This window comes from Neolamprologus brichardi, chromosome 2 (genome assembly GCF_056152115.1).
Source record: "Neolamprologus brichardi isolate AB-2024 chromosome 2, ASM5615211v1, whole genome shotgun sequence".
Taxonomy (NCBI): domain Eukaryota; kingdom Metazoa; phylum Chordata; class Actinopteri; order Cichliformes; family Cichlidae; genus Neolamprologus; species Neolamprologus brichardi.
In genome coordinates, this window is record NC_142105.1 from 32,006,412 (window position 1) to 32,025,035 (window position 18,624).

The 18,624-nt window shown below is 41.6% G+C and overlaps 1 protein-coding gene across 1 annotated transcript; it reads right to left on the reverse strand.

The window, feature by feature from the left end:
* Positions 1–13,732: 13,732 nt before the first annotated feature.
* On the reverse strand, positions 13,733–15,446 carry mid1ip1l (MID1 interacting protein 1, like). The gene is made up of 2 exons (XM_087851419.1): positions 15,287–15,446; positions 13,733–14,951 (listed from the first exon to the last, which is right to left on the reverse strand). Exon 2 carries the CDS (start codon positions 14,871–14,873, stop codon positions 14,397–14,399), a length of 477 nt encoding a protein of 158 aa, XP_087707545.1. The 5' UTR covers positions 14,874–14,951; positions 15,287–15,446; the 3' UTR covers positions 13,733–14,396.
* Positions 15,447–18,624: the final 3,178 nt, after the last annotated feature.

Sequence of the window (18,624 nt, forward strand, 5' to 3'; positions counted from 1 at the left end):
GAGTCCATCTCATTGCCCTGTCTCTTACAGCATTGAAAAGTTGGACAAAGTTCATCCTTTATTTCATCAGATCAGATTAGTTCAGAAACCTTTTGGCAAACTCCCAGTGAGCTATCGTGCGTTTTATTGAGTACTGGCAATCATTTGGCCAGTCCAGTGGTTTTATGGTAGATAATGGTCGTCTCAAATCTCCACAAATAAACTCGACATCACAATCACTGTGACCATTACGTGAGCAAGCACTGAGACATCTGCAATACTGTGCTGTACTGCTGCAGTATTACTTGTGCTGTATGCCATATATGTTGCGCTATGACTGTGAGGCCAATGTAGTATATATATCCAAGTACACTGCCTCGCCTAACAAAGCCATTGGACTTCCTTCAGATTTGATGACAGCATGATCTTATATTGATGATGGAAGAGTCGGATCCCAGCGTAAAGTCTTCGACAGCACATTCCTAGGATTTCTAATGGGTTTAAGGTCTGGACTGTGATGGGCAATCCATATGTAAAAGTGATGTTGAAACACACTTTCACAAATTGAGCCCAATAAATCCTGGCATTGTCACCCTGGAATACGTCTATTAGAGAAGAAGAAATCCACTAATGGAAAACCTGGACATTTTTTCAGGCACATAATGTTGAACCTACGCCTGACCAACTGGAGTGACTCCAGATCACAACGCTGCCCCCACATTTATGATGGGTGCATCATTGTTCAAGTGGAAATATTTTAACTTTTTTTATTAATTACAAGTTCAGATGTTGATTAAGCAATCTCCAATCACAATCAATCAAGATTTTTTTTACAACCACATTTTTTCCTCGGAGATGGTGATTTACTACTATCCTTCCAACCCATGGATTACCATCTTTTGAACAGCCACTCGAACCTACTCGCTGTATTAGTTAACATTAAGTAACCTGATGCCAAACCAAACATATTGATTTTAATTTTATATTTATTCAATTAAATGACGGTTGAAACTTTCTTTTTTTTCACCAGACATGTATTTAGTAAAATGACAATAAAGCTGACTAGAATGTGAAAAGCTAATGACAATGACAAAAACATGGTATAGGTTACAGCTAGATGGGATCTTTCCACTTGCACTATAGAGAGCAGCAGTGATTATACCTTTTATTGGTACCTTTACATAATTAATGTTGGCTAAATACAAACTGTTTGGCATACAGTAAAAAATAAGTTGGTAAGCTAGTTGAGTTATACGTTTTGAAGTTATTTAGCAAGCTAACCAATTAGCATTTACATTTTGCTAGCAGTAACATTAGAAACATCAGTTACACACATAAGTTGCATTGTATAGAAATATATGAAAATACTGCTGCGTTGATCCATGCTACAGTAAACACTTACCTGTTTATTTTATGGCATTCATCATGTTTAATACAAATTATGGTACACAGTAGTCAATGTTGGGAAGGTTACTTTTAAAATGTATTCCATTACAGATTACAGAATACATGCACCAAAATGTATTCTGTAACGTATTCCGTTACGTTACTCGATGAGAGTAACGTATCCTGAATACTTTGGATTACTTAATATATTATCATGCTGTTTACAACTACATGAATGTACTATTGCTGTGATTTATTACTGTTACTGAAGGCCGCGGCTCCGAACCGTAGTAAAGGGACCTCTGGCTAATACGGTGGGTTGGTGTTGGGCTCATAGCCAAAAACTAGCTTTACTTTGTTGTCTGGGTCAACTTTGCTAGCGAGAGACAGAGAGAGGCATTGAAAGGCTGCTCCAACGGAGCTTATTGTTTTGGAGGAAAACATGAACACGGTGTACAGTCGAGTCTTAATAGCTTACTTACAACTGGGCTCGTCAGGCACTCTTCTTGGCTGCAGTGGTTATTATTATATTTACATGCTTCCAGCTCCCGTTTTTGCTCGATGACAGCTCGTACTTTTCCTTTTTCTCCCTCCCTCGCTCACAGACACATAACGTGTATGGCAGTCCATTCTCCCTGCAGCACGGACTACACTGCCTATGATGCTACATTCTTTAGAGCTATACCTGTAGCATTCTGCCTGTTAGCTTAGCACAACAACAACAAAAAGGGCTCTCTCACCCAGGAAACACGCAGAGAGAGAGTGTCTTCCTGTAACCATGGCAACCGTAACGCTGCCGCCCCGCCTGGAACAACAGAACGTAGCTGTCAAACAAAACCCAAACAGTCCTGACCCGCCACAATATGAAACAGGGAAGTACCGCCGTGTAATCCATTTATTTCAACAAAGTAACTGTATTCTAAATACCACCTTTTTAAACGGTAACTGTAACGGAATACAGTTACTCATATTTTGTATTTTAAATACGTAACGGCGGTACATGTATTCCGTTACTCCCCAACACTGACAACACTGACAAACTATCACCAAAGCAGGGTATCATTTCGGTCAGGTTAGCTTGTTTATGAAAACCATACATGTGTGACGTGTCCTTGGTTTACCTGATTTTAAAAAATGGTCATGGCGACAGCCCAAATGCTCAGCTTGAGTTTCAAGTAGGACTTCACAAACCAGCTGGTGATGTCCATCTTTTAAATGCAGTCCTCATACGTAATATAGAAGCTGACCTTAGTTTCCTTTGTTCAGCTAGCATAATACTCTTTGAAGCCAGATCAGGTTTTTGTTCTCTGTCCTTAAGTTTGGGTTGGAGTCCATCAGTGACATGTATGCTAGTATTGAGACAAGCACTGAGACAAGGGGCTCTGAGGTGAGTATAAACCAAACATCCTCCAGATTTTACATGGAAATAAATTCACAGGTTGTTAGAAACAGTACAGTAGGTGTCATTATAAAGGGAAATTAGAATACAGTCACATACTGGCAAGACAAAAGTACAAATAGAGGACAAAGGTTACCAGAAATTCAAATGTGTTACACTGTATATTGCTTGAACTTGGATGACGTTCCTTATTTTAACTCATAATAACCCTTAATTTAATTTTACTAATCTCAAAACTAACTAAAGTGCCATCCGAGTAAACCTGAGAGACTGCACGCTGTATTTATAGCTACAAGTTTAAATGAATTCAATACACAAAGGCACTTCTGTTGTTTGCATCATATTTGACGTCACATTTCTCTGTAGAAAACAAAAGCAGCCGAGATTCTGAAATTTTTTAGCTTAAAACAGCCACATGTTACAAACACTGATGTTTGAAATCTGATCGTGGGTTTTCTGAGGTATGTATGGGTTTGCACCGGCTCCACTGACAATAGATGCCTTCATGTCAGTGAATGCACTCACACAAACAGCCATGCTGTTGTCCCACCCCCAGTTTAATTCAAAAGAACCAGCGATGGATGCACAACCTTCACAGAACTCAGCTCTTTTAGCTCACTGGCAGGATTGCTATCACCTGCCTAACTTATAATTAGAGTAAACTGGAGACATGAGAATGACTCAATAACTGTAGAATATATCTTCACTTTGAGTACAGGTAATAGATACTGATATTTTCTTGAGGTCTTCAGTTCAAAGAAGGGCTGAATCAAAATGGTATAAAAAAATTTGCCAAACCAAACAAATGGTTTGAGCATTGAAACTATCTTCAAAATTAAATGCTCAGTGCTGACCGTGAGGAGGAATTTGCAAGGATATATTCTGAGAAAAGCTAAAAAAATGTTCTGTAAGTTTTCACTCTGGATGAACGACCTTTTCCACCATAGCCATTAAAACGTGTCTTTTGTCAGAGGGCGACCCTCTAAGCAGACATAATGACACCTTTTGAGCAAAAACTCTCGGAAGAATAACAAGAGTTGTATTTTTTTTTTATTTATTTTTTGCACATCTCTCTATGTGGTGAAATCATACACAATGTGAAAGCTCTGAAGGATGTCTCATGGGTGAACTCAGCTGTCGCTCCTTTTCCTGTTTATGCCCACGTTTTAACCTGTTAGCGCTTGACTGCTGCTTAATATAAAGCACTGCGACCGCTATTTGCTCATACAGAGCCTATGAAAAGGGGTCTTCAGCTTAGGTAAACATGCTCTTGTGCGTCTGTGTAGTCCAAAAACCCTGCGGCACATAGCTCAGAGTGGCTGACACTATAGGACAAATGCTGATTGGTTGAAAAATGGACAGGAATGCAAATAGGAGCTACAATGGAGTTGATCACAAGCAGCAGAAACATCAGAAATCAAAGAACACAACATGATACGCGCAGACAGTGGTTTCAGATTTTTGTTAGAACTTTGCTCTTATAGCAGCACAAGAAAGAGGAGCCCATACACTAGCTGTTTTTAACTGTTTTAAACCGCTTTTTTAGTGGCAGTCTGATTAGGCTGATTACCCAGAATCCTTCTTTTTAAATACATATACAAACAACCACAGACCTGGTACCACAAGTCCTGCATTTGTAAACAGGTCAGTGATGTCCTGATGGAGGTTAAGAGGTTAACTGGCTCTATTTTCTACATCTTTGACATTGCAGCACAAAGTCCAGTTTTTTGAGTGCGTAGCCAAAGTTGAAGCTAAAACATTTCAACTGTTGAACACTGCTTTAGTGCAGCTTTGCTCAGGAGTCATTAGGTAGTCAGTTTAGACACTCACACACTATGAGAGTCTGTAACATTTATTAAAATACTGATTGTTCTGATTAACTGATTAGACTTGGAGCAGTTCTGATTGGTGGATAAAGTGGCAGCTTTAATCTTATCGCTGCCCTTTATGACTGACTAAACTGTATTTACTGTAACTGTCTCTTTTAGTATCAATATACAGCAAAGGTGCAAACCTTTGCTGTATATTGATACTAAAGATATATTAAATTTAGTAACTAAAGAGACTTAGACTATTAGAGCACTTCGCTCTCGCTCTGCAGGCCTACTTGTTGTTCCTAGAGTATTTAAAAGTAGAATGGGAGGCAGAGCCTTCAGTTTTCAGGCCCCTCTTCTGTGGAACCAGCTTCCAGTTTGGATTCGGGAGACAGACACTATCTCTACTTTTAAGATTAGGCTTCAAACTTTCCTTTTTGCTAAAGCATATAGTTAGGGCTGGACCAGGTGACCCTGAATCCTCCCTTAGTTATGCTGCAATAGACGTAGGCTGCCGGGGATTCCCATGATGCATTGAGTTTTTCCTTTCCAGTCACCTTTCTCACTCACTATGTGTTAACAGACCTCTCTGCATTGAATCATATCTGTTATTAACCTCTGTCTCTCTTCCACAGCATGTCTTTATCCTGTCTTCCTTCTCTCACCCCAACCAATCACAGCAGATGGCCCCGCCCCTCCCTGAGCCTGGTTCTGCTGGAGGTTTCTTCCTGTTAAAAGGGAGTTTTTCCTTCCCACTGTCGCCAAAGTGCTGCTCATAGGGGGTCATATGATTGTTGGGTTTTTCTCTGTATCTATGAAGCGCCTTGAGGCGACTTTTGTTGTGATTTGGCGCTATATAAATAAAATTGAATTGAATTGAATTGTACTAAAATGACAGAGGAATACTTCTTTGTCTTTTTCACACCTAATGGGAAATAATTCTGGTTTTCAATCATTGTTATGGAAAACAGGTTAACCTGATTCTGTCAACTGAAGTGTTTTGGGGCATTTTGGGTCCCCCTCGAAGTTTCTACAACAGCATGTTACCCTGACATGTACTCTAGCCATATTTCACAATAAAACATGACAGTGTAATGGAAAATGTTATTAATATTTCAAGGGTCATACAGCTTTCCATGATCCTTTCCACACCACTGAGTTCATTCCTGTGAAATTAATTAATTTTTAAAAAAAGTAAGGTGCAGTATGTTTGCAATCACAAAATGAAAATAGTATATGACTCTTTATATGAATCATGAATGACCTAGCTTAGTCACTTGATGGTTAAACCTTTATCATCTACAGAAAGCATACAAAGACTTTCAAAGTAAAACACTCAAGGGCGTAAGGAGGAGTTCTTTTCCCACTCATTCAACTCCTTTTGTACAAAGCTAAGCCATCCATTCAGCTACTCTTTGTTTAACAGAGCACCGGACAAAAGCTGGAAAAAGCCTTCCCACTGTAGTTTTTCCATTTCTTCTCTTCTCTTCTACTTGACCACATTGAAACAAGCACATACTGAACTTTTTGCTTTTTACTTAGTTCTCTACATTTATCTGATAGCTGCACAGAATAGAACGTCTCATGCAGAACAGACAAACAGGGACATTTTGCCCAGCGAATGCTTTATTTGTAAACGCTTAAGTACATTTCTGCTGATTATGCTTCTGTGGTTTGTGATATCTGACTGATATCGCTGTCTGATTCTATCACAGGAAGCTTACTACAGCATCCAGAGCATCTTAAAACCTGCCTGATACACGGAAGCTGGCAAACGTCTTCTGATATTACATGCATATATGCACGACAGAAGCCTGTATTGACCTACATAAGCAGCATATAAAGCGACAGAGTAATAAGCGTGTATGAGCAGCAGACACGGCCGGGTGGAGGGGATTGTTCACTCACAGAGACACTCTGTGTCAGGCTGTAAGCTGCTCCAGCTGGACTCGACACCCACCCACTTGGCTCTTATGTAACCTCATACGATCCTTCCCAGTGTGTTCTGTGCAGGGCTGGCACATACTAATCATGTTTTGGGAATCAGTGATAAAAGGCAGAGTGGAGTCTACTATGTGGTTTAGTAGTGCAGCACCATGAGAGCTGTATTCTGAGTAAAACTAAAACAATCGTGTGGCAGCTTTCGTAACCCAAACAACACAAAAGTTGATATTTTGCCCTCCAACTCGGCAAATGCATCTAACCAGATCAACCGCAAGGGTTTCGATGCAGCTGAAGAAAAAAACAGGAAGTGGATAGTACTTCTGTAAGCCTCCGCCTAAAGAACACGGTGTTCCCAACGTCACAGCTGCTTCCCCATGCTGACAAATCAAAGAGCTGTGGTTAAAGTTTGTAATGTCTTACACACTTCACATCGCCTCCTTGTGAATCTCGTGGTCCTCTTTTTGCCTTGTTTTGTTTTTGTGTATGTGAGTCAGTCCTCTGTCCTTATTTCACCTCAGGCCTCTGGCTGCAAGCTTCAGCTCCAGCATTCCCACATCCCGTCTCCTTTTGAGCATCACACCATCAATTTGCCATTTTGTGCCCATGTTTTGTACATTTGGCTCCATACATTTCTAATGTAAACCTGCCTAACCCATCTTGTTACCTGATGGCTGTGAAAGCACCATCATCTCATTTAGTGTGGGCTGGAATCACAGCGTGTCCCCAGTGACCCTCTCCCAGAACTTGATAGCATTGTGTATGGATTGTTAAACAGGGCTTTTGGGTTCAGGCCAAAGGTCTGTGGACCAAACGTCTGCGTGAACAGACTGCTAAAACCAGTATTTCTGCAAGTTATTCACACACTCTGACACAAAAAGACACACTAGGTTCACAGACACAAAAACTGACCTCAAAGACACAAAACGACTCCAAAGTAAAGCAAAAAGGCTTCAAAGAGACACAAAGCGTCCACAAAGTTAAAGAAATTGACCACAAAATTAAACAAAACCACAAAAGTGACTCAAAACTTATTCAAGGACACACAAGGCTCCCATAAAGTTACACAAACAAGACCAGAAAAGGATTTTATACAGACAAAAATCCCCACAAAAAACACAAAACAACCACAACCAACAAGATGACTTTACAAAATAAAAAACATCAAAAATGACCACAAAGAGACCCCCAAAAAACCCACAAACGCAAAACCACAAAATAACTTCAAAGTTAGACAAAACCTTTTAACAGACAAACAAATCTACCATAAAGTTACAGAAAACAACGACAAACTTCAACTTTGACTTTACAGCCACGAAAAATGTGAAAAAAGCTTCAAAAAATATGTAAAGTGACCAAAAAAGAAAAAAATTATCGTGAAATGATGACTTTATTTAAAAAAAGGAACACAAAGAGAAAAAACAACCGCAGGGTTACGCAAAAATGACTACAGATAAGTCACAAATGTGCAACAAAGTTACACAGAACCACGTAGGGACACAAAATGTCTTAAAGTGACATAAAGCAACCACAAAGCAACACATAACTTTAAAGATACATGAAAAAAACAACAACAAAGAGAAGTGAAATGACAATAAAAAAATACGTATTATAACTATAGACACAAAATGATTTCCATGACACACAAAACAGCCACACACATCCACAAAAACACAGAAAAATGATCACAAAGTTACACAAAATGTCTTCAAACAAAAAAAACAACTACAGAGGAACTCTGTAGCCAAAGCCGTCTCCATTCGACATAAATTCATGATGCTGAACAAACAGTGTAACCAGTGATAATGTCCCTGAATGCACCAGGGCCTAATTTAATACAAATATATAACTGAAAATAGTCTTAAGCCTACAAGCCGTAGCCATTAACTGAAGGTGAATATATTCAGACATTAAAACACTGATATCCTAATTATCAACAGTTCAAAGATAACATAAAGGTGAACAACAGAAGTCACGTTTTTTCATGACCTTGTACATGTTAATCAGTTCTGTAGATACTGTATTCAGTGTTGACTGTGGTCTGGTTCCAAAGCTGCACTTTCACACGAACATCCTTGAATGACCGACTGCGACTGTGGTAACTTCCTTTTTGTTCAACGTCGTGCAAACTTGATCAAGAGCGCTGTCGTGAGTTATGAACAATGTTACTTTTTCGAGATGCCCGCTTCCCCCCTCATGGATGTTTTCTGCGACCACGCTCCTCTTGTGCAGTCAGGCAGAAGTCGCACACGCAGAAATGTTAATGACATCAGTGAACGTGCCGGTTCACATTATCTCCACAGCACAAGGCAGAGCATTGTGGGTCTCGACGCGGGCTTCACATGAGACGATTTTACGTCAGGGCAATGCCTAGCAACCCTAATTCTGCTGCGGGCAGGCAACACACAAACGCATCAACAACAACCAACTTGTTTGGATAACAAGCAACTGTTACCTTTGGGACCAGCTGCAAACATGCTGGAGGGCTTCTTCAAATGTAGTCTCAAGCACCTGAGCTAAGGTGCAGCATACGCACTTTAATTTTAATTTGAACACTTTTTCACACATTTATTTATCGTTGATGTTTTAAACTCAGAGTTAAAATATGTCCTCGTGGATATCTTAGCGAGGTTTGTGACGCGGGTCACATGCTGACAGTAGATATAGCTGCCGAGATTGCCTTTTTATTGCAGAGGTATGTGCAAGATCAGCTGGCGTGATGCAGGTTAACCTATAACCTGCTGAAACAATAAATACACTGATTTCAGCTTGAAGTCTCAGCCGCAGTAATCTCACACCTTCTGCTGTCTGATGAACACTTTTACTTTCTGTACTTTTTGTACCTCTACCCGAGTTCAAACCTGAACGGCAGAGTATTTTTAGATGCTGTATCACTGCTTTTAACCTCTCGTTAGTTTCTCCTGGTGACAAAATTGTATTTATATTGTGCTTTTTCTAATCTTACCGAGCACTCAAAGTAATGATGTGTGATTAACTTGGGGTTCAAAAGCTTGTAGTAGTTGTAACTATACTTGTATTGTGAAGATATTTTGTGTGATTCATATTTATACTTTGATACCTCGTACTTATTTTCATATCTGCATCTCATATTTTTACAGCCTTTTATTTTATTTTATGTTCATTTGAAGCTGCATGCTGTGGGTCATATTGCAAAATTAAAAATAGAGTTGCATATATATTACAAAAAACCCCATGAAGAGTAAAACTACAGCGTGGGTTCTTTTTGAGCAAATCACGATGTTTCTTGCAGCATTGATAGAAAGGTGAGAGCCTGTGTGAGGCCTTTTCTTTGACTTAAATAAATGCTTCCTTGGTGAGAACTCAGAGGTTTTGAAACGTGCTGGCCTGTTAAAGCAAACATTGCAGTGACTTTGCTAAGGTGTTTGCTCAGGGAGCAATGTTGTCACCATAAAAACGTCAACATGCAGGTAAGGAAGTGATAAGAGCAAATGTGTTGTAGGTGCGCCAGGGAGAAATTGAATATAATGGTACTGTAAGAGCAGATATAAGGCTATATTTGTGATCATTGGTGCTCCTGTGCCTGTGTGAGGTTAAATTGACCTGCTCTGTCTGGCTCTTTATCCGCATCAGACTGGAGTTTTACAGCTGTTGAGCAATAGAAATTGCTCCTGGGAGAAGTGACAGCAGCCGCTGCCACGCCTCCAGTCACGCAGCCTCATGCTGGCAAGCAGAGCTGGGCAGAGATCTGCCATCCAAGCAGGCCTTTCAACACCAAATGACTGCCATGTCCCTGGGTCTGCCAGTCACATTGCCAAAAACACATTGGAACACCCCACCTGTGCCAAAACTATCAGATATTGAACCCTTTATAGACACAACTGATGAATTAAAACAGATTATATAACACAAAGAGCCATCTAACATTTTAAATATAACCCAGCCAGTGAAGCATAAAGCGTCACCGCCTGGTGAAACGGCACTTCCTCATCACTGCTGTGGAGCGTCTTGAAATCTGCAGTGTACTCAGCGGACACAACCATTTGCTCTCGGGTTTCTCAAGACATTAACGTGACCTGGGAGACTTTTGCAGTCCGAGCTGTATTACAGAATATCAGTGTCACGGTTCAGACCACTGGAGATTTGTTTGGCTGGAAAACAACATTACAAGGATTTCACTAGTTTACAGGAAGAAATGTCTGACTAAACAAATAATTTAGTGCACTAACAATATGTTTCAGACAGTTTGAGTGCTAAAAGATAGTCTCCATGGTGTCAGAGGTTACCGAAGACCTGCTCCTACCTAAGAGATTCAAATATTTCACAAGTGAAATCCTTAAAATCTGAGAAATCTGTGATGTCCAGGATGTACCCTGCCTCTTGTCCACAACAGGATAAGTAGATAAATGGTTAAAAGAATGGATGATGGAGGGTGGGTTAAATATAAATATCTTCAGTGTATCAGTGGCTGGACAGAGCTGGACTCAAAGACAGCATAGGAACAAGCTCTGAAGATAAGCTCCATGGAGGCTGGGGTCTACCACACGATGCAAGACCCCAGGTGCAGGCTGCGTAAAGATGCCCCTGAGACAATCCTGCACATAGCAGCAGGGTGCAAGATGCTAGCAGGCAGGGCATACATGGAACGCCATAACCAAGTGGCCAACATACAGAAACATCTGTGCCGAGTATGGCCTGGAAGTCCCGAGGTCAAAATGGGAGACGCACCCAAGAGTGGTGGAGAATGGCCGAGCTAAGCTCCTGTGGGACTTCCAGATACAGACAGATAAAATGGTGGTGGCTAACCAACCGGACATAGTGGTGGTAGACAAACAGAAGAAGACGGCCACAGTGATTGATGTAGCGGTTCTGAATGCCTCAGGAAGAAGGAACATGAGAAGCTGGAGAAGTACCAAGAGCTCAGAGAAGAGCTCGAGAACATGTGGAGGTTGACGGTAACGGTGGTCCCCGTGGTAATCGGAGCACTCGGTGCAGTGCCTCCCAAGCTAGGCGAGTGGCTCCAGCAGATCCCGGGAATAACATCGGAGATCTCTGTCCAGAAGAGCGCAGTCCTGGGAATAACTAAGATACTGCGCAGGACCCTCAAGCTCCCAGGCCTCTGGTAGAGGATCTGAGCTTGAAGGACAGACTACCCGCAGGGACAAGAGACGCATATAAACAGAAAAAACAAACATTACTATAAACCTGCAACACTCGTTTTGTAGCCACATGCAAAGCTGTTAAAACAAGCAAACCTCTGAGCAAACATTTGCTTATATAGACATTCAGAAGTCTGCATGAGCACAGAGCAACATTACTGTAGCTGTGCCAGGCAAAAGACACCAATTTGTTGGTGCTACTGTACACCACCACAGTAGCACACGGAGCAAACCGGGGAATTTTTCAATTAAAGAACTGGGATAATACTCAATAGTTAAGTCACTCACCTGATCTGAGGCCAGTAGAACAGCTTTTCAGTCATTAAATACAAAAGTGAATGCCGAGAGACCCAAATTCAAGCAACAACTGAAGCAGGAAAAGGAGCACCTCAATGGAGGAAGCACGGCAATTGGTCATGTCCATGGATTTCAAACATTGGGTCGTCATTGTCTGCAAATGATTTTCATCCAAGAATTAAAACCAGTCCTCATATTTAATATATCAGTTTGTCCAATTAATTTTAAGCCTCTAAAAATGGAGCGCTGTGCAATAACTCCTGAACAGTTCATTCAAAACATTTGCAAAACCTCCAGATTTGGGTCACAAAGGTAAAACTATGAAAACTGTGTCTTTGTCCGACAAATTATGGGCCTAACTGTATATAACTGGACATTGTAATTCCAGTATCTACTCTTAAAGCTCAGTTTTTGGTCTCCACCAGCTGTTTACTGTGTACTAGCTGAGAACTCCATTATATTAAAAGCTAATCTCGAACCATTTGATGATGTGCTGGTGTGTACAGTGGATTTTTACAAGCATCGAATTAAAGCAAAGTTAGAAATAGAATAAAAATAAATGAACAGACAGGCAAACATGCCAATGGATTTATTTCTTAGTTATAAATCAGATCAGTGTAAAGGTTGCATTTCCCATGTGGCCAGCTGTCACCAGTTGGGTTAACCCAGTTTATCTGAGTGGGCTGAGGCACACTGACCAGCACAGCCATTTTGAATCACAGCCATCTGTGAGGCCCATTGTGAGAGGAGACAGAGGAGAACTGCAGCCTCTCGCCACAGCACTTTCCATGCAAACTCCCTGACCCCAGCGTCCTCACCGCTGCTCGCCAGAGGAGCGCCAGTGTGTTGGACCCATCGCTTCCTGGATGGCCCTCGCCACATTACAATCTCTTAATCACTGCTGTGCCTTTGAGAGAGAAAAGAGGGAGGGGGGAGGGACTCTCTGCAACTGGATTGGCTGCTCTTGGTGGAGCTGTTGCTAAGGGGAGGGCTTTACTCAGCGATGGATGGATTGATGGGCTTCTGGTTGGAGCAACTTACAGATCAACTAAATCTTCCAAAACTACTTGAGGTTCAGACCATGTTCTCTGTCATCATTTGCTGTTTTATTATCAAATTTGTCTCACCCAAATAAAGTCTTATCAACCGTGATTGCTCAGTTTGCTTTACTGCAATTTGTCCTCTTGCAGCTACCATTTGAACTTTGTTTCAGGATTATTCAGTTCTGATGGGAACGTTCAGGGTTTAACATTCTGAAACGGATTGTTGGCATTTTGATTTCAGCAAAGTCAAGTTTAAGGATTTCATTGCCTAGTTTAAGATTTAAGCAACTTGGCCTAAATATGCATTGAGGTAAGAGTCCAATTACACTTTAAAAAAAATATGAACTTGTGCCCATGTACTTTAGATGATATACTGAAGTGCTTAAAACAGACTCCAGGCAATTTGCATCAGATACAATTAAATGGTGTTGAGATCCCAGCACTGCTTACTCATTTAGTGCCAAAGTTGCCACGCCCAGCTGAAACCCTGCTAGAATTACTCTTGCAACATCCACATACTCATTTTGAAACATTAACATTGCACAGGCCTTACCAACATCGATTCGTTTTAAGGGTTTCCCCATCAGAGGTTTAGCTAAAGGATCATCTTTCGCCAAGAATGTCACATCGGGGACTAGTTTACATGCGAGCAGAGATGGAGGTAAACATCTATTTATAGGCAGGCTACTTGAGTCTGAACATCCTTCCTGTTACTAATGACAGACAAGACAAACATTATTAGCTTCATGTTTATTTTCATTTTACTGCATCAATATAAAATTGGATTTTCAAATTAAGTTTCCATAGACAAACATTTAAGCTATATAATGAACAACTTACAGTGACAATGTGGGAAGGAATTGAACAGGGTATGGTACAAAAAGTCAAGGCACACCTTGTTGTAGCATTGAGTGGAACGCTTTAAAACCTCTGCGGGCAGGAACCCTTCAGCTCAGCTTTAGTAAAATTACCATTTTTACAAGGAGGGACAGAATAGCCAGCATTCAATATCTCCTATGGGCAGAAACTTTATTCACTTCAACTTGAAATTCATGTAAATTTGAAATGCAGATCACGTGAGGGAAATCGTTCTGCCTAAAATCAGAGCTGTGCTTCATCAGGACTTGATTCAGTAAACCTCCACCAAGCACGAACATGCCAGCCTCTCCAGAAGAGGCAGGCTGACGACACGCGCAGGGATCACTGGTTTATTTTTTTAATGCATTTGATGGGAGGGGGTGGAGGAGGAGGATAGTAGCAGGAGAAGCCAGGAGTGGTTGCTCTGGTCAGTTTACCGTCCATCTGAGAGTTTTGGAAAAGATCTGGCGCATCACAAAACACCTCACTATTTCAAGTCAGTTTGAGGAGAAAAGGGCGAGGAAAACCGATGCAGTTCCTTCTATCTCATGAAGTTTCCTCCTCCAATTTCCCTCTTGTACCTGTTGGTGAGGTGGTCTGCCTGCATGGTCAGCTTGGACAGCACGCCAAACAGTCCCCTGAGGTGATAATGAAACTGATGCTGCAGGTCAGCGTTGTCATCCACGTGCACGTCTCCCTTCACCGCCTGCTGCTCTTCCTGCTTCACCGCCATCTCCAGGAAGCTGGCACCGCTGCTCACCTCCCTCTTCAGCAGACCCCACTCCATGTCGTTCTTTATGGACTTGAGCAGCAGGTAATGCTCGTACATGTCCCTCTGCTTGTTGCTGCACGGCGGTTCGTTGTTGTTGTTGGCCTGCTGCTCGTCCAGCGGCATGTCTCGCAGCAGGCTCGGCACCATGATGGTCTCGTCCATGTTGTTGGTGGCCGCTATGAAGCGGTGCATGACGTTAATGAGGGAGTGCTTGTTGCCGACGGAGTCGCTGCTGATCTGCATCATTTTGAAGGCTGTGAGGTTACAGTGTAGCGCAGACGGGTGGCTCTTTAAAGGCAGAGCTGTTTGGCTTTTTTTGGTGATCTGCAAGATGAAGGGAGGGATGATTAGGATGCAGGAAAGGTGCAGGGAGATTGAGCAGACTCTGCAGAAATGCAGCACAGCAAGGGCAAATCCCTCTGAGACAGCTTTACATAATCAGCACGGACAATGAAACACCTGCAGCACGCCGGACTAAAGCCTGGCTGCAGGACACCGACACAGCGAGCTGACATCTCTAATAGAAAACAGATGAATAAGACTTCCGTGTGCTTCAAATCTATACCATCATGCCCGAAGCGCATCGCTATGACCTCGATTTCCTGCTGCTGAAATTCAAACATCCCTTCAGTTAGAGAGGCACTGAGTAAAAGACTGACCTGGAAACCTGAGGGAAAGCTTTCCTGGTGTCCTGGTTGGTTAACTCAAGTTTTCTCAGGCAGCGTACGGCACCCGCTGGGAAGAAAAATAGAAATTTCTTCAGCTGACTGACAGATAAGCGCTGTTTTTATACCCAGCAGCCGGGTTGGGCGGTAGGAAGGACTAAAAGTCCGGCCTCTTTGGCTTTTACTGCACAGCCAGTTGGGCTGCATGACAACTGCAGGCGGGGCTTCTGCAGCGTCTGATCCAGAATTGACCAATCAAATGCGATCTGGCAGCAGCCACTCAAATATGTTTGTTCTGGGCTGGCCTGCAATTAGCTGTACCCTGTTTACTGCTCATCTTTTCCGGGCCGTTTGTCCCCTGAAGGCAACACTGATGTAAGTCTCCGTGCAGCTCTTTGCACGTCGGGTTTGTCAAGAGATGAACTCATAGATGGTTTAACTAAGCATAGTGTGATCCCCCCCCATCCCCCCACACGCTCACTCTCCGTCCTTTATTGGCTTGTATATATCTTGCACAGCACTGCCGCCTCGCGGTTAAGTTGTGTCGGTTCAACTAAAGCGTCCTCGCTGATGCAATAATACACTCATCCTAACGAGACATGACAGACGTGTCACGGGTGTCCCTAAAAGTCTGGCATAAATTTCAGGCTTTTAGCTGTATTTTCACGAGTTTTACAGCTTTTTTCACTGATAAAGATCTCCCTCAATGCCAATCTTAGTGCAGCAGTTAATTAATTAATAAATAAACAATAAAATTACAGAAAAGTAGACATTTCTGTTTTGTTTAGGTCCACAGTAAAAGAAGAAAAAAAGAACCAAACAAAAACATTTCTGTTTTATAATTACAAGATAATTTAATGTGAATTTACACATTTATTTCTTCCAATTTAAGCCCAAAGAGTCATGCTGGTGGACTTTTTTCATTTACTACAGCAGCATTTCTTTATCTTGTAGAAAAACTGTTGAAATTGCACAAATTTTTCTCATATTAAGATATCTAAGGGATTAAATGTGAAGTTGAAACTTCTTTACACTGACAAAGGGCAGAGTTTCATTCATTTGCCACACTAAGGATCAAAGTGGAGCTGCATTTGGTGCGTCATGTAAAATGAGTTTGACATCCCTGCATTATTGGATTAGTTTCACCTGCAATTTTCCTGAGTAAAACCAGCAGCCAGTGCTTTGAAAAGCATGTCACAAGTTGCCTGTGTCTAAGCTGTGAGCAATAGCCAAAGCTTATACATATTTATAGAAGCCTGCTTGTATTCATCAGCATGAATTCAATTATTTATTTACAGTCTAATGTGTTGGTGTACAGAGGCAAAGCTACAAAAATGCTCTGTGTCCTGTGTCAAATTTGACCCCACCAGAAACTGGTTACCTCAGGGCAATAAAGCGCTATAAGGGCACTAAAATGTCACAGTTTTCTACATATGCTCATGTTTTTAGATTCATTTAAAATTGTATTTTTATTTTAATGAACATCAACTAAATTTTCTTAGAAGCATTTAATGTGTGATTGTATGGTTCTGTGTGTCTGAGTGTGCCTATCTGATAACAATTCTCTGGAACTTCATGAAACACTTACTGTCTTCAAGTTCACTCTCCTCGTTGAAGGAATGGGGCCCAATTGTCCAAACACATTCTTTTCTCCCATAAAATATTTATGTGCTCATATCCTGTAAGTTAACATGAGTTCATGCAAGTATTAAATGATGCAATTAAGCATGTTGTAGCAGGCGAGCACCTGAAAACTTAAAACAAGCAGTGTCGAGTATCAGAGTTTAGAAACACGGTTTCTGTCATCTTCATGCGCTAACTCAGTGACGCTGTAGGATTAACAGCACTACGCACCAACCCTAAGGAAACTTTATTTAACAAACTGCAAATGAGCAACATCTCTCAGGCCTTTGTAGAAGTTTTGAGTTCAATCAGCATAGACTGTGTTGATATTTATTTTGTCAACAACGGCATATTACCAAAGCACAGAGGTATAACTGGTGGTTATACCTCCTGCACGTGCACATCACGTCAGCTACACCCGGTGACTGTTTCTTTTGCTATGCAAACAGTTAAACCTGAAATTAAAGAGACGTAGGTTGTGCTTTTATTATTTGGCCACAATAATAATTTTTCCCCCAAGGCTTCCAGGCTCATATTTTAGAATGAAAAAAGGTTTATTCGAATGAAATATCAAACCACCTTCTTACACATTAGGAGAAACGACTAGCCTGTGAAAATACAACAGCTGCAGCGAAGCACGAGATTTAACGATGAGGCGATCGAGCTGACAGCGTGTAGCCTTGTTACAGCTGTTTACATCGGCTGTATCCCAATTCAGGGTCTGCAGCCTTAAAGGCCGCATTTTAAGGCCGATTACGTCACTGCGACGCGCCGAAGGCTGTCCCAATTCGAAGGCTGCTCGAAATGCGGCCCTCAAATGCGTCCTTCATTTCCCTGAATTTTAAGGACGTGGCGGTGTAGACTTCGTGGCCCAACATATCCCAGAATGCATAGCGCGGCGGTGGGTGTGGATAATTTTGCCGAAAAAAACGGCGGATGAGGGGCGCCCGAAGAGTAAACTTTAAGTAAGTACTGAATATGATGTCACTTATTTATGTGCAAATGTTTAATAACGAAGAACATTAAAACATTACTGTTGGCCACATGTCGGCAAAGTTATGTGACATTAGTGACGTTTGTACTAACTTGGTTTTACAGCCTTTACTTTAAAATATACGCCGTTCAATAGCTGAGCTTAATCAGAGAATGATCAAAGCTCATGTAGAAACAAACAAATGAACAAAAGATTTTCTCCTTCATTTCTGTCAAACAAAGCTGTATGAAACGTTTCCAGCTGTTAGTATCATGGTTGCTAGGCAACCTGGGCAGCGCAACGGAGGCTAGACCGTCCCATTTCACAATCCTCGCACTTCCGGCCTTAGCGGTCTTTAAGTACACGGCCCTCGAGGATCGTTAAGGCTGCGTACTTTAAGGCTGCAGACCCTGAATTGGGATACAGCCATCTTTTACTGTGCTGAGTGGTAGAAGTGAAGAACAATGTGGTGTTCACCCTTTAACTTCACCCCTGCAAATTATAGAAGTTAGGTAATGAAGGGGAGTCTGGTTTTCCTGGCTGTCAGCCACAGCCCTGGATGAAAGTTCAAGGCCGCACTGTGCTTTTAGTGTGTAGTTTAATAGTGTAACTGTGACAGGTCTTTATGTTACAGATGCAATTAGAGTGCATTATGAAAAAAAATGAGAATCTTGACAAAGTGGATGGTAAATTCTTATTTGATCATTCAGGCATTTTTAGTATTTTTATGTGCAGT